The 17,434-nt window shown below is 39.2% G+C and overlaps 1 protein-coding gene across 7 annotated transcripts in view; it reads left to right on the forward strand.

Annotated features, from left to right (window-relative positions):
- The first annotated feature begins 1,808 nt into the window (after positions 1-1,808).
- Positions 1,809-17,434, forward strand: part of sash1a (SAM and SH3 domain containing 1a) — a 158,597-nt gene continuing 142,971 nt past the window's right edge. For 3 of the 7 annotated variants that reach the window (XM_025007447.2, XM_037981498.1, XM_037981499.1), the window contains exon 1: positions 1,820-3,078. In XM_025007447.2, the coding sequence (XP_024863215.1) occupies positions 2,578-3,078 (501 nt within the window). In that variant the 5' untranslated portion in view covers positions 1,820-2,577. Of the gene's footprint in view, positions 3,079-17,434 lie in introns of all 7 variants that reach the window. The other 4 variants (XM_017423275.3, XM_017423276.3, XM_037981500.1 and 1 more) reach the window with 3 other exon arrangements.

The raw sequence follows: 17,434 nt of genomic DNA on the forward strand, positions 1-17,434 counted from the left end.
CAGGAAAAGTGATCAGTTTGTCCTCCAGCAATCTCAGCCTACAGCAGTGTAGCTAAGGGATAGCTCAAGAGACCCAAGCTAACCCTAACTATAGGATTTATCAAAACAGACAGTCTTAAGGCTAGTCTCAAAAGCAGACAGGGTGTCTGTCTCACAGACAGAAACTGGAAGTGGGTTCCACAAGCAAGGAGCCTGATAACTGAAAGCTGTCTCCCATTTTAGAAACTCTAGGAACCACCAGTAAACCCACAGCCTGAGAGCCAATGGAGAAAAGCTAAAATTAGATAAATATGATTTCTCCTTCCAACTTTCATTAGAACTCTAGCAGCAGCATTTTGGATCAACTGGAGGACTGTAAAAAAAAAAGAACTTTGGTGTACAAACAAATATTTTGTTTAAATTATTTTTGTGTCTTGCTGAATTTAAGAAAATGGTTCTGAGACAAAAAGACTCAATAATAAACCTGGCAAAGGGGGTGTTGGTTCAATGAAAAAGATATTTAAATTTAGGTTAACTAATCCACTTAACTTGAGAACCAGTGAGAAAGAAAAGTCAGCCCAAAAATATTATGTTGACCCAACCCAAATCTGTTGCAATATTATTATTTTTTTAAATCTATCCATATGTGTAGAAACTTGTCAAATGTATTTCTTTACTAGAGTAACTTTTTAAATGTTATATTCACATACAACCAACACGTATAAATCATTTAATAAACAGAAGCTTTTAAAAAATTATATATATTTTAAAGTTAACCAAATGTGTGCCTTGGCTTTTTTTTTTTAAGTGTTTTGTTTTGTGATGACCAAAACCTTTCTTTAAGTATAAACTGTACTGGCTCTAACTCAATAAAACCATCAAAATACCATTTCTCAATTCACCCTTTAAGTCAATTTACAACTTCTCCTTTTTATTCTGTATTTTACTTGCCTGACCTTTTTTAAACAGAGCTACAGATTGTAAAAGGTGCACATGTGTAGACTCTAATGTGCCCTATCAGACTCCGGGCACGTTTGACCCCTCTTGCTCTTGTCAGTAAACCAGTTAACACAACTAGAGATGAAGGACAGTAGAGCATTTCTGAGTAATTACGCTGACAGAAACAGACAGGTGAATCACAACAAATGTCAGCTCACTCTTGTCTGATTGGTACGCAGACACGACGAAGGCTCTACCCTGCCTCTTCCACTGATGTGCATTTCTGGCAAAATTTTGATGCTTTTCCAAAAGAAGGCTGCATGATATGCCTGCACCCCCCTCCCCCATTTTTTTCTCCCCTGACTAGTGTGTTTGTTCTCTATAGGGCCTGCCACATGTCATAATGGGATGAGGCAAATCACTTCCAGCTTAGGGCTGAGGTAGTGATTGTATCAAACTGACCCCTAACAAGCTGTCAACTCACATTTGATGAAGCATGCATCAGCATGGACCAGCTTGACATCCATTTGGACAGGTCAGACAGGTCTTATTCAAGCAGTCTTACTCCCCTTTAGGTCTATATGGTCTCTTTCTCCTCATCCCTGTCTTCTCACACATTTTGAATCTCAACCTTTGGTGCAACAATTTGATTCTGGCTGTCAGGAAGAAAATATTCGCCCATTTCTAGATGGATCTCTGCGTCTGAGTGTTTCAATCCATTTTCGTCTTTTCTTCAGAGGCTCTGGAAATCTTCAGTTCCAAAGTTACCACATAGAGGGAGCTCATGCGCGCTGAGCAAAAAGCAGAGCGTGGAAATGCTGAATGAGTGAGCGAGAGTGTGCGTACGAGCGAGAGGAGAAAGAAAAAAAAGCAGAGGCGCTGTGGACGAAATCGCATCTGAAGGGGAGCGATAATGTCAAAGAAATCAGCTGCGATGCATTATCCGTGCGGCAGCTTGAACCAAGTAACTCCAGACAAGTCAGTGGTGACCAAGTGAAAGCCACGAGGCTGCACAAGTTGAGAGAGAGAGAAAGAGAGAAAGAGGTGGAAGGGAAAGAGGACTCGTTTCACTATTTTTAAATGTGAGATTAGGGGGGCGTGGACGGGAGAGGAGCGTGCTGGTTCTTGGCTGCGCTTCCAGAGGAAGTGATGTGCCGGCTGGATGAACTGGACTGCGCGCAGCCGCGGATTTCTGATGCCTTTTAAAGCAGCTGGCCTAATTTGGATTTATGTCTTGCTTTGTTGTTGTTGTTTTGTCCACACAGAGGAGCAGAGGAAAGACTGTTAAAGTCGTGCGTAACGGGTGGATTTTTGAGTAAGACGCTCTTTTGAATGACATCTGACATTTGCGCACCAGAAAACGTGCTTGAAAGGTCTTCATTTTTAAATAGTGACTTGCGTTGCTCACCTGGACGGTGTCTGGGGAAAGTCTTCGCCTCGGTTTCTTGATGATTTAATAACAAGACTGGGTATGTTAACCAAGTCTTTTACGCGGATTATTCAGAAATTGTTTAATCCAGATTTTTACGCACCGAACATTCAGAGAAAACACGCTGTCTCTGACAATCTTAGAATGAAAACGGGAAAGTAACAGTTCACTCTTGTGTCTTTTTTTGTACTCCTGATTTGGAGCCGATTTTTGCACAAGCCAAAAGAAAAATGACAAGCAACGGACCTGTCATCGTCTACGAGTGGCTGAAGACCCTCCAGCTTTCTCAGTATGTCGAATCTTTCGTGGATAATGGATATGACGACCTGGAGGTCTGCAAACAAATAGGAGACCCCGACCTGGACGCCATCGGCGTCTACATCCCGAATCACCGGCAGAGGATTCACGACGCGGTGAGACGGTTGAAAGAGGAAGCCAAAGAGACGGCCAGCGGGCTCTACTTTACCCTGGAGCCGATGCCACCAGCGGCCGAGGTTTACACGGGTCACATGGTGGAGTTTGAGTCCAAACTGCGGGGCTCCAAGTCCTGGACCGAGCCCAACTGTGAGCGGGTTGGGCGTAACGGGGGCTACATGGGCGCACAGAGGAACCTGACGCTGGGCAACAGGAGGGAGCTGGTGATGTACCCCAAACTAAAGCTGAAGATTATGATCAGGGATAAACTCATCCGAGATGGGATCAACCTGGCCAAACAGCCCTACTCTAATAAGGTAAACTTTGGGATGACACACAGATGGCACCAAAAAGCACAATCATTTGTCAGAAAGTTAATTCTACACTTCCTGAAGAAATATCCCTCTAAATATTCATAGAAACCACAGTTTTTAAAAGTAATTTATCAGATCTGGGAAACAATTCAGAGAACAAAAACTTTTTTTTTCTTTGCTTTTTGTGTAAATATACAATTTACTAATTTCCAATATAAAAATTAAAACCCTAACATTCCTTGAAAGAATGCATATAGCCTGGATCCTTTCATGCCAGAGTTTTAAACTAAGACCTTCTTATGTTGAAAAGTGACAGAGTTATGGCTGTTTTGGTCAAACCTTGAAGATAAATATATCTAATGTGATCTGTTAGCAGTTAGATTATGTTCTGTGACTAAGGTTGATTGGCTGTGGTGGACATCTTTAACTGGTCTGACATCAAAATCAGTTGTAAATGGACACTGAATGGTTACTTTCTGAGAGTTTTATTAAAAACCATTCATTGGTTCATGGGGTAGTTTGCTAACAGACACTCAAGATTAACTCAAACAGTTAAATCCTAGGTTTTAAACAAATATGATGTGCAATATGTTGCACTTTAAGTATGTGTTGGGGATGATGCTCCGCTACTTCCACACCAAATTTGAACTTGATATCTGTAAAACTTGCTGAATTAACTTGTTTTGCATCATCTACTGTTTGAAGTAAAGTGTGCTTTTAATCAGCTGATGCACATCTTTGTGTGAAAACCAGAAGTGTTTCACATCAAACAAGGAGCTAAATGCCAAAGTGAAGTCTAAACATTTTCAGGACCACTGCACTTTGTGCAAGTGTGATTGTGAGCTACTGCTGTCAGGATGAATGATGGGGGTCATGTCTCCGCAGATCAATAAGAAAACAGACAGAGAGAATAGCGGAGATCCTGAGAAGCTTTTACTTGTCAGTGATTTCAGGACGAAACAGATTTACACTCTGATTATTAATCTGCTCTGACCTCACCTGTCCCCCGGCTTCCCTGAACATTCAGTAAAGATGGATCAGCCCATGGGCCCTGGAAACCCCCAGCCTTTTTGCTGTAATGAATGGGCGACAGGCTGCTGATTGCAGGGGCAGGAGAAGGAAGGGTGCCCAGCTGGGGTGGGCTGCTGCAGACCTGCGAGGAGCCAGACTGAGAGGGCCTCTTGTATTCACAGACTGATGGTGACCTCTTCTTCAGAAGGGTCTGAATCATATGCCTCACCAGCTGAAAAGGCTCTGCTGAATTACTGTTGTTTACAGACAGGGAGGCTTTTGATTTGAGCCTCTTCAGGCCCCTGAGTAAGCAGACATCACATCCTCTGCTTTTTGTCCTTCGTGTTTCTGCTGCAACAGCTAAAAAAACCTCAACCTGACAGTGCATTTAACTGAAAAAGCTGTAGCAAAAGTAGGTCTATTTGTTGTATGTGAAATAGATAACCCTAGTACTTAGTCATGATGGTACAACATACTGCTGAAATATTTATTCTGGTGCTCAAGAACCTTTTGAACCTGATTTTGAGGCTGCTGATTAAGTCTTTTTTTGGAAGTTGAATGAGCCTGAGAAAGCAAGCTAGAAACAAGTATCCTGAGTAATTTTTTGTGATTTTTATATTGAGGTCTGCTATTTCTTTAATGAAAACTGTCCTCAGTGTTTGTGCATGACTGGAGTTTATGTTTATTTTTTTAGGTTTAACTTAAAAACTCTTGAAGAGTTTTTATGTTATATGTTTATCACTAAGTCGATGTGTATTCTAATTTATTTTAAAGAAACCAGACATCAGTATTGCTTACATTATTTAAAGTTTGCTTAAAGTGATAGTTCAGATATTTTGAAGATGGGATCTGTGGACAATTATTGAACATTTAATATCTTACCTTTTGTAGATATGTATTTGCAGGAGCTCAGTTTGGAGAAATAGAGCTCGAATCTGGCTGAAGTGATAAGTTAATGGCTGGTTCGAGCAGAGCCAAAGCCAAAATGGGTTGCTGTTGTCTTAAAGCAATTCAAAAAATTCATAGAGGTTCATGCAAATACTATTTTATAAATCTGTACATTGATGTCAGTTTTACATTTCCTGATTATTCTGATGAAATGTCATGATATTCTTGTTGGAACTGCCCCAGGCTGCACTGGAAGTGTTACAGCTACCTATTTTTGCTTGCAAATGACCATATAATTCTATAACCATGTATAGTGAAACTGATGGAAATGAAAAGGTTATTGAAACAGCACTTTTACAAACCACTTTGAAACAATCAACTTCAAATAGCTGCTGGCTGGTCATTGTGGTCACAATTAAACTCCATTTCTCCAAACTCCGATTATTCAAAGAGCTATCTCCAGCAGGTTTCTTCACAGAATCCTACTTTAAACGATTTGAGCTATTGTTTTAACAATGGCTTTAACCGGAGTCTTTATATTTTATAAGCTACTTTTCTTTGTGTATTTTTTGCCACTTTGGCTAACCATGAGTTCCACATAGATTTGGGATTTATGTGGGATTAACCATCAGACCAAAGCTGAAACAAAGCATTGGTTTTAGAAAGGTTAAACTATCTTTACGAGTGAAGGCTGTATTTATTTAGAGCCAGAGCTTTGGCATTGAGGCTTTGGAAAGGAATGAGCAGGTCAAGGTCTTTTAGTCTCTCTTGGTTCAGTGTGTGTGTATTTGTCTGTGTGTGTGTAAAAGCCTGTAGTTGAGAATTGGCTCCAGTCCAGTGCTTTTCTCCCCAGGAGGAATGAGAGGCGTGTGGGAGATGGAGCTGTGACCAGCTGATAGACTTTGACTAACTGGGGCTGTGATTGGTCTGTTGATATTTCCCTGTTCAGTGCCCTAGAGATGACATGTCACCCCCAGCAGAGCCTAAGGACAGTGACTCCATCTCAGGGGAGAAATAATAGAATACACAATGTCATATCTCAAGGCATGGTCATCGCATGAAATCGACAAGCTCTACATCCACATTTAAACCCTTCACAAGCTTCATGTTCATCTATGTGCACCTAGGTTTGTCTCCATTTTTTTTTATCACCAAGCAAAATCTTAGATAATACAAACCTCAAGATTCAGAAATCCCCTGCATGTCCTCTGGTGAGACAAACCATTATCAGACGATTCAGTGAAAAGGCTCTGCTGGGTGTAATAAATACCCATGATCCTTATCAAAGCCACAGAGACCCCCTTGTCTGAGAGCGAGTATTATTTCTTATGATGTAAACAAACACTTGTGCCGAGGGTTGCACATTTTTACGATCTCTCATTGGGGAACAATATAGACGGAAAAGACGATGCTGCCGGTTAGCTTCTTTTTGTGTTACACTGCAGTCAATGAATTGATGCTGTTTCTGTTGGTTCCGATGTCCTCGTAAACAGATTTAGTTATCACTACTGACCATCTCACTTTCTTGTGTCATACGTCAAGTGGGCATTTAATGCTCCTCTTTGTTTTGGCTTTCAGAGAGACATGTATAGTGAAGTAAATCAAGACAAGGAGCTGAGTATAAATACCTTTTTTGCTTACCCAGTTGTTAATGCAAAACAAAACATTTCTTGATAAATGACTATCAGAAGGTTTTGGACTTTCAAATTCAAAAAAATCTTCAAGGTCTACTTAAGGTTAAAAATGAATTTTGGTCAGTGTTAAATATTTTCAGGTATAACGTCTCTACAGGCTGTTTTCTAAGTTGACTGAAACTTAAAAAAAGGTTGAGAAACTTGCATAGTAGTCCATGCCAACAGAAAATGGATTTTCATTTTTGGCAATTTTCAGTGTGTACATTTTTACAGTTTTCTTATCTTTTGATGGTCTTATAATTTAATTACCTCTGTCTGTGCTTGTGTCTGTTAGCAAAATATCTCCTGAACCACTTGACAGATTTTTAAGAAAAAAATATTCTTTGGATGAACATCTACACCTGATCAGCTTCTGGAATTAACTTGATTCAAGATGACTACCTTAAGGTAATCAGCATTATAAAACACAGAAATTGCTTTAACTCAGTGAACTTTACACATATTGAAGTAAAATTTGTTGCATTAGAAGCTGGCACTCATCCCCAATGCATACTCTGAGCAGTAACCAATTTCACAAGATCTTAATTTAAAACTTTGATTTTAACTGTTAGTCAACTTTCTCTGTCAGTTATCGAAATACCTCAAGAACTAGTGATTGGATTTAAATGAAACTGTCAGAAAGTAATAATTAGTTTCAACTTCTGTAAACAATTCACTTTTGTTGTCAACTCAGGATGGCTGCCAAAGCTGATCATCCTTAGAAAATACAAAAATGGATATAATTCAGTCAATTTCTCAAATATTAGGCGAACGTTTAGTGTGGTAGTAGATGAGCATCATTCCCAACACATACTCTGAGGACTAACAGATCACAAATTAATCTTTGTTTTAAACTTTGGTATGAAAGGCAGCAGGCAATATGCTTTCCTTCAAGGAATGCTAGTTTCATTATACTTCATATCAGAAAATGTGAACATTACTAGGGGATCCTGTCTACATTAATAATGTAAATTTATAGTCAATCATGTTGAAACAGTTGCCTTAATATGACTGGATTTTGTGTTAAGGGATAGTTGGTTGTCTACCGATTGGAAAGCAGCTGGTCTGATCACTTGATTTGTCAGTTTTAAATTGATTTTAATTCCTTTCTAATTAGTGACCTTCTTAGGATAAAATCCTCTGCAGGATGAATTAAGTAAAAAATGTTAATTTCAAAAACTGTCATCACAACTTTTTATGAAAACAGATCCTCATATATATGGCATAGCTTAGTTGTCATATGCCCTGCTGTTTTTCCTTATTACTTTTCTGCTTCAGTGGTCTTTTAGAATATAATTCTTTGTGTTAACAGATAAATAGATCTTTAAATTTGAACCCTGTTAATAAGCGTGGCAGTATTCTGTGTGAGGATGTGTTCCCATCCTGGTCTCGTCTTGGATGTGGACGCAGTCAGTCGTAGCGCCTCATTGTTAGTGCTGTGTGTCAGGAGGAAGCAGAAGCTAAACAGGGGGGAGATTCTCCATTGTTTGCATGGAAGCTGATGGAGCCGCATGTCCTTTCACTGCTGCTCTGTTTTGCATTTCCAATTTCCGTCCATTGAAATGGGCTCTGGAGGCAAGTGTCCAGCATTGTGCTGATGGGTGGGTGATTAAAACCTGGGTATCATTCAGGGGGAGAAAGTTTGAAATAGATGGGCACGTTGTTTATTAAGGCTGGAGGGGCCTCGTTGAGTGTTTAGGTAGGAACAGATTGCCAATCTTTTGGATCCTTGAGGCCTTCCTATGACCCCGGATTGCAGCTGATCAAATATAGAAGTCAACAGTTGTGAGAGGCCTGCAGCCTAACCTGAGTGTAAAGTAAAATGCAGCAAGTCACAGATGTGACAGGATGGTCAGGAGGTATCGCAAAAAAACCCAAAAGACAGTTTTACTCAATGGTGTTCTTAGATTCCTTTAGCAAAACAAGGAAGTTCACCACCTTAAATGACAATCCCTCACCCCTCTTCCTGTTCGAGTCCTCTTATCATGACTAATATCCCAACACTCTCACTCAGCAGGAAATTAGGGTTGAGTTTATGATGAACTTCTGTTGGCCTGTTGTGGTTGTTGGAAGCCCTCAGGTTACAATGGACAACTGCCAAGATTTTGAGACAAATAATTTTAGTAACTCAAATCTATTTCTGCAACAACATTACCAAAACATGTAGGCCAACTGTCATCCTGTCATTTCAAGTAATAGCAAAACCAGAATATTTACTCTCTGCCACTACACATGCATGTTATTTTCTCTTATAAATTGTTGATTTTTCCAGATGAAGAGGTTTTTTAATTTTTTTTGTCTAACAAAATCTTCAATGAAAGCTTTCTTGAGCTTGTTATTTAGCCTGTGTTTTTGGGAAACGTCTTCATTATCTGCATTCATTCCTATAGGGCTGGCATTCAGCCACAAGGACAGAAAAAACCTCTCACAAGCGCCTCAGAGTTCTCCATTTGTTCTGCTGAGAGCACTGTTTGCTTAGTTTTTATTAAAGGGTCCTTAAAGGCACAATCAGCCAAGGACTCATAAAGGGGAAGTCATAAAGAAGTCAAGGACCCGCTCTATTGTCATGAGAGGACAGAGAAAGTCAATTAGCGTAGTGAGCTGCTGTTTACATTACAGAAAAAGGGGGTATTTGGAACGCTAAACAGGGGTAGATCACATTTCCATCATGTTAAAAAGTCAATTGTACACTCACATAATGGTTCTTTTTGAAAGGGAGCCCACTTTAGGAGCTTTTGAAGCATCTTAAACTGCAAGTATTAGTATTTAGCTATTTGGAAAGCAGCCGAGGATGAATAAACATTCTTGTTCTCTGTGAGCACTGAATCTTGCAATGTTAAATCTGTCCTACATTTGACTTTTGTCTCAGGTTCACATGATCACGTTACTGTTTGCAGAGTGGAATAATTCATGAGTCATTTAGCACATCTTATCTCCAAAAAATGACTCCTTAAATGTTATCACTGGAAAGAGAAATCCACTCACTAGATGTTTTATTTTTTTATTTATTTTTTTGTTGTTTTGCACTGAGTCAGAGTTTCTCTCGCTCTTTTTTTTTTTTTTTTTACAGAGAAAGCTTGGTCACCCATCTCTTGGGAGCAAGTGCAAATGTGGGAAAGTAACATTATTCTATATATGCAGCTGGCCTTCTCCTTTTAGCAGTGAGGAGTGAGATAGTTTTGTTTCTACTGTTTGTTTCTCACACAATCAACTGACTTGGATTCCTTGTCTGTGTGAGCTTTGGTTACAAATGTGCCGATCTAGAGACCTCAAGCTTAAAATGCACTACAACTGCCCTGAATATGTTCCTGTGCCAGTGTGTGACAGTGTATATGTATCACTCAAAGATATATATGTGTCTCGGTAGCGGCTTTAAATAAAGCAGGCCATCAAGTCATCGAGGCGATTCAGTTTTCCACAGCAAGCTGAGGAGCAGGTCCTGATGACACATTCATGACAGATGCATTATCAGAGTTATTCTGGTCCAAGGTTTAGAGCTTCCAGACAGACTGTCTACGTTACACACATACTGTAGTTTCACACAAGATAGCCCACTACAATTATCAATAATAGTTTGTTTGTTTTTTGCCTTGTTTACACTAGTAATCTTTTTAATGTTCTCTTAAATATGTTTTCACGCTATTTAATCTTGTTCATTATCACCGACTGGCAAAGGCAGAGCGATAATGTTTTTGCCAGTGCATATGTGCATGAGTATGTGTGTGTTTGTTCGTCTGTCTGTTAGCACAATATATCATGGACCTCCAGATGGATTTTAATGAAACTTTCAGGAAGTAATAATTGCACGTACATCTACAACTGATTTACTTTTTAAGTCAGTCCAATTCAAGATGGCCACCAAAGCTATTCAAGATCAGCAAACACAAAATTGGCTATATCTCAGTGAATTTTACAACTATTGAGCTAAAATCTGGTGCAGTAGTAGCTGGGAGCCTTTCACAACAAATATTATGAGTGCTACCAGATCATGCATGGTCACATGGGATATTGCAACATCACATGAGCTTATACATAATGTTGGTAATCTTAGTTTAAAACTTTGGCTTCATTGCCTCTTTCACAGACCTAGCAAATACAAAATGCATAAGCAGCAGTTTGCTTTTGTCAAAAATGTGTAGATGTATAAAGAAATCCTATAAGAACACTAATACATCATAATGGCATTGTTGTCTTAAAATGTGAAGATATGAAGTCCTCCAACATGTGGGCTGCATGATCGTGTCTGTGTCAGGATTTGGCAAAGCTTTGCATCAGCTTATGTCCTTTCGCTTGCTCCACATCTCTTTCTTTCATATGCTTTTGACTGCACTTAAAGCGATTGCTTTGTAGTAGATCATTAAATTTCCTCACAAAAAGGGACACAATTAAATAGAAATACACATAAATATACTTTTAAATAGAATATAGATGCTCTGCAAACACTGTTGCCTATCTCAGAGATTAGTTTTGCTGTATTGTCTGAGGTGGTCATGTGACCTACATAGTCCGAGAAGTCTAATTACTTCTGACTCCAATGCAACCGTTAGCCAGGAGGTCACACACTGAAAGAGCTTTGTTAAAAGTTACCATGGAGACAAACTGAACAATATTTAAAAATCAAACCATACTTCTATTTTTTTTCTTTTCCTGCAATCTCGACCTAACCACAGGCAAAAATTGCCTGACGGTGTACATAGGATTACTTTATAATGTGAAAGCGCTGTAGATTTCGATCTAGTTCAATCACTTGCAGCTCTCGCCTTTTATTGTTATTTTTACAAATCATATTTTATTTTACTGAAAGATTAACCTCAGCAATAAGTAAAACTAATCTTGTAGGTTACATGCAATCAGGCATCGTCTACATGGCTGCATATAAATGATAATTTTTGTAATGTGTTGTTTAATGAATATCAAAATATTGATTAATCAGATGGTTTTATATTTACAACTAAATATTGTTAGTAATCTGGGTTTGTGTGCATGAGAGAGTAGAAGTCCATTTGATAAGCCTTTGCCCCTCCAGAAACAAACGTTTTAGTCATTTTTGCCAAACACTGCTTCCTCATGTTGGCCCTATTGGTTTAAATAATCTATATATATATATATATATATATATATATATATATATATATATATATATATATATATATATATATATATATATAAAGGCTGTTTAAAAATGAACATTGACAGGCTTCTCTGCAAAACATGGGGCTCAGACATGCTCCATAAATTAGAGCTATGAGGACTGAGAGAGACACACACACTGGTTGCTCCTGACATTAGCATCAACTTATTGGAGGATTTCCTGTATAGGCTGTGAGTAGTTCTGGGTCGGTATAAGTTCTATGGCAGAGATTAATCGCCCCACATGTTGCTACAGTTTTCCAGTTTGGTTTATGTCGGCCCTTACTATGTTGGCCTGTGTTTAAGGGATGTAATGCAGGGGTGAAGAGAGATGAGTGAGCCATAATGGCAGAGAGTGTGAGTGTTAGCGAGACAGGCAGGTGAGTGTGTATAATTACCTTGTCTGAAGCCGCTGCCAGCTAGGTGTAAAGCACGCACGGCAAGCAACTCTCAACCCGCCCTTATCTCTAATTGGTCCATTTTCAAGGCATGAGGGCAGGATGACGCTGAAAGCTTTGATCACGGAGACCACACCAGTGTCGATATGTCCCTACCTGAGTGCTTTTGTAGTGGCTTTGCCTGGTGGGAGATTAAGCCAAACTAAACCCACAAAGTGTCTGTCTGTCTGTCTGTCTGTCTGTCATGCTTTGGCTTCCCTGCAGCTCTACATACCTGAATCTGAGCTCTAATTATCAGGCAGTTGCTACGTTCCTCAAAGACACCCACACAAACACATTCACACACATTGCACGTTTTCTTATGAAGACACAACATTCAGGCAAGTTTACACGGTAATAAATTGCAAGTTGTAGAAATAAATCACAAATGAAACTGGAATGTCATGATTATCAATGTTTTGGTTTGTCAAGGCCACAGTGCCTCAGAGAAACCTGCTTGAAGTCAGAATGTCTGCCAGTGTTATGGAATTATGAAAACAAGACAATATCTGTGTGAGATGTTGTGTTAACTATGTCCAATTACTTCCTTAAAGCTAACCAAGAACTAACTATGATTGTTGCTACTCTCTAGGAGGTCCAGATTGTAAGACTGTCCGAACCATGTGGTGGTGTTTGTGCTTCTTGGGTTTTATTTTAAAATTATTTCTAGTATGGTGTTAAAATGGGAAAAGTAAATTTGCATTTGGTGCTCAAAGAGATTGCAAGGACTGTACAGAAAATGAGTGGAAAAAGCAGCTAAATGAAAAGAAACTTTTGAAAAGACCTCAAAGTTGAGAAAAATACTGACCAAAACCACTTTAAAAGAAAGCCTGAAAAGCCTATCTTTGTTACCTGTATATTGTCTATATATATTTTAACATGCGTTCTGCAGAACTGACCCCTGTTTATTTTATTTGACTTCTATCATTAGACTTTCATTAGGATTCTTCTTAAAAAGAAATTCTCATGAAAATCTTAAGATGTAAAGTATCTCCACTGATTTCTGTGTAATTTTTAAGCTGAAATTGTATTTTAGAATCTTTGATAATCTCGATCTAAGTTTAGTCCTGTTAAGTCTTGGCTTGAGATAAATCTATGAACAAATTGGTCAAAAACTTTGATGCATGTAAATTTTACCTTCTACGTTCAATGGAGGTGTCCTGGTTTGACTTCTGTTGACGAGTAGTAGATTGTGTAACCAATCCACTAAGTTTGCTTTAGTTGTTTTAAAGAGGATTTGAGTAAGTCTGCATTCATTTCGACATGTAAGTCTTTGAACCCAGCAAGCTTATAATGAGCTTTGAAAAAATATTCTACTTTGAAGGGAAACTCATGGCATTCATGAGAAGGTGTGCCAAGCACAGAATGTTGGCCTTAACCCTCCAGTGGCCTTCGGTTCAAATGGACCCAAAGTTACAAGGGCTTCAGGAGGGTTAAGAGTTCTGTATTCAGTGGGTCAAAGCTTGACTCTTGAGAGATTGATAAGTGATTGGCAGGGGAGTGGCATTAATTTGGTTAATCACCTCCTCCCTTTGAATACATGCATCCCACAGCCAATGTCATACACAAAGGCCAAACAATGAACAGTCCAACTGGGAGCTCACAGCTCGGGCCCTGGCGGTGCGGCAGGTCATGCATCAGGAGTTTTTTCTGCTCCACCGAACATCCTCAGCCAGTTTTGCCTCATTCTCACTAACCTGCAGACAGGCATAGCGAGCTGAAAGACAAATTTACGACAGACTGGCAGACCTGTCAAACTGACAGACAACAAGAAATAAGGACTGACAGCTGGCAAGACAGGCAGACAAACAAGCGGTCTGTTTTAGGCAGACAGAAAAATGAGGGAAAAAACAACAAATAAATGGCAGAAAAGTGCAGCTAGATTGACAGAACAGGAGAAAATTTGATGTGCAGTTTAAACTTTTATTTGTGGCACTTTCCCATTTTACCCAGAATCTCTGCTGCTCTGCTATAACCTCATCTATATCAATTGTTTATATTTGCACAATTAAGGTTGTGGGTAAAGCTTTGAATGTGATCCTCTCATAATGGAAGTTTCTAAAGCATTTAAAGCTGAACAATCAGTAATTAGGTAATTAGATTATTCATTAGTTTGTTAATCATGTGAGAATGTTGGCTGAGGTTACTATAGTGACTGACTCGTACAGTGGTGTGGAAGTGTTTGCCCCCTTCCTGATTTCTTATTCTTTTGCATGCTTGTTATACTTAAATGTTTCAGATCACGTGATTGTCCTCTAAACCTAATTACTGGTTGGGCCACCCTTAGTAGCAACAACTGCAATCAAGCATTTGCGATAACTAGCAATGAGTCTTTTACAGCGCAGTGGGGGAACTTTGGCCCACTCGTCTTTGCAGAATTGTTCTTATTCAGCCGTTCTGGAGGGTTTCGGAGCATGGACTGCCTTTTTAAGGTCATGCCACAGCATCTCAGTCGGATTCAGGTCAGAACTTTGACTAGGCCACTCCAAAGTCTTCATTTTGTTTTTCTTAAGCCATTCAGAGGTGGACTTGCTGGCGTGTTTTGGATCATTGTCCTGCCACAGAACCCTAGTGTGCTTCAGCTTTAGGTCACGGACAGATGGCTGGGCATTCTCCTTCAGGACCTTTTAGTAGACAGCAGAATTCATGGTTCCATTTACCACACAAGTCTTCTAGGTCCTGAAGCAGTAAAATACAGCTCCTCATTTTAGTTTCCTTTGCTGTTCTAGACTCGGGCACTAGAATAGAAAAAATATCATGTTTCTGCAGAACTACACTTCAAAGATCTGACTTATTCCTTCAACGGACTGCATTTCATTCCACTTCCCCTCTGATTGTCTTTTGACAACAGTTGTGACAATGCAGGAAATGAACGTGCTGGACTGGGCAGCAGCATGGGAACACTCGGCAGTGGATGTCTCCTGGGTAAACTGTATTGTGGTGGGTTTTTGTTATGGCCTTTAGTTGTGTCTGAATCCAGGAGACTGAATTGTTTTCTTTCCTCTCTGATGAGAATACACTGGCAGCCTGGAACAATAGTCTGCAGGGCAGAGCTTCTTCTGCCCTTGTAGCTCTGGTCCCTGTCCATTCCATTTATGGCTTAAGAACTAAATGTTTGCTACCCCTCTGCAACTGTGCCCCTCCCTTCACAAGTGCAGACACTTTTACCCTTTACCCCACATCAAATTAAACCCACTATTTAAACTCATGTTTTATGTTCTAGTATATATTTTAGTTTCTGTTTAACAAGCAAATTTGAGCCAGAAGACTAGATTACTTGGCTAATACTTCCTAAAAGATGTCTGGAGGTCCTTTTTGCTTCCAGTAGTTGTGCTTAGGCTTGTGTTGGAAGCAGATTATGATGCAGCAGTGGAAGTTTGGGCGAGCAATTATGTGTGGAGACAGATAGTCCTCATTGTCATGCAGGAATTCCATGCTTGAGCTTATATCAATTGTTATGTAAAGCAGATACTCATATTGTACAGTCCTCCTGGATTTGAGTGTCTGCTGTGGTTTTTGTGTGCAAATGCTTCAGAAAAAGGCAAAGGATGGTGGAATACAACATTTGTTCCATCCTCCTTGAGAACAATACACCTGCTTACATGTGCACAAACCATCCTTGTTTTGTTTCCCATTATCAGATATTTATTTATGAAAAACAGTACCGTCCCTCTTTTTGCAGCATATGAATGCAGGTCAGACACATCATGTTACGTCTTATCTGTGTTTGTCTCAAAATCAAAGTCTTTCACCAATTCTGTGATCATTGTCCTGCAAAAGCACAACAGAGAGAAAGGAGCTTGAGGGTTCTTATTGTTGATTAGGATAAGGCTTATCTTGTAACCCTAATCAGAATATTGATGAGCCCTCCTCAGTCGGGTAAAAAGCTCAAGGAGGTTCTTGTTATGAAGTGGGATCAGGTCCTCTGAGGTCGAAACTCAAATGAAGCTTTGTATTTTGGCCACATAAGTAAGGTTGTTATTAGGGCATGAAAAAAAAAATCTGTAATTTATTTTTGTTTTTGCTTCTTTTTAAAAATAAACTCAAGTAAAGTTCCATCAACACTATTAGCTGATGTTTAGTTGTTACTGTTAGAATCTGAGTTTTGGAATTATGTTTTGTCTTCATGTTTCAGTTATAGTTTATTGTTTGTGTTTTTTCTCTTCCCTGTGCCTCAGCCAACATTCACTTTTCCTCAGTCACTCTCTCTCTTCCCCATTCTCACCCATCTACACCTGCCTCTAGCTCCTTAATCATCTCACCTGTGCCCACTTCCACTAATCACCCTCTGCCTTTAAAAACCCGGTCACTTCTCTCACTAGCTGCTGGTTCATTGTCATTCTTTGCCTTGACCTAGCAAAGATTAAATACTGTGACTCATCAGCTGTTTGCACGCAGAGCCAAAATACAGAGAAGTCATGTAACTGATCGGTGTCTGTTATGCAATGCATAATGGTGAATTTTACTCATGACCAAAAAACATTGTTCATCATTTTTTTCTTTGTCTGATTTTGTCAGAGCTTCCCCGGTGACAAGATGCTGCCTTTTTTATTTGCTTTAACCCAGTTAGAGAAGTGTCTGATTTTGTTTTTTTTTCTCCCTGAGCTTTTCAAAGGATTACCTAGTTAACTGAAACCTGACTTGTGGCTGTTTCATCATGGAGACAACTATTACTCGTATTAACTTCAATTTGTGCCAGAATTTCAGTTGGATAAATTAGATAATAAAGTTGCTGAGAAAGCAGTTCTAATTTTGCCCTAATGAATTCAATAAAAATAATATTAAATTGACAATCTTTTAATAGTATAAGCTGGAAGAAAGTGTGGAATTACCTGGGTTTTAGCCATTCCCCCCCAATTTTATCAGTATTTCTGAAACATCCTAATTGAACTTCAGATTAAACAATAGCATATTTTGTTACTGAACGCCCTGACTCAGCCATTCTAAAACACTAATCTTTGTCCATTCCAATTTGGTGCTCACTTGTCTTTAGTTGCCATCTTACTGCATCATCCAACTTTTCCCCAAATTCATGCTTTAGATTTTTGCCCTTATGCCATTCAGATAGATACAATTGTGAATTTATCCTTTCTTTACTGACAACAAATAATAGGCCATGAGGTAAGCGGACAAATATGACTGAGAAGTAGTCCATTGGCAATGTCCACTTTTATAGTTGTTTACATTTAGATTGTAGAGTTTAGATTTGTCCCTTTATGT

The sequence above is a fragment of the Kryptolebias marmoratus genome, linkage group LG19 (assembly GCF_001649575.2).
Source record: "Kryptolebias marmoratus isolate JLee-2015 linkage group LG19, ASM164957v2, whole genome shotgun sequence".
Lineage (NCBI taxonomy): Eukaryota > Metazoa > Chordata > Actinopteri > Cyprinodontiformes > Rivulidae > Kryptolebias > Kryptolebias marmoratus.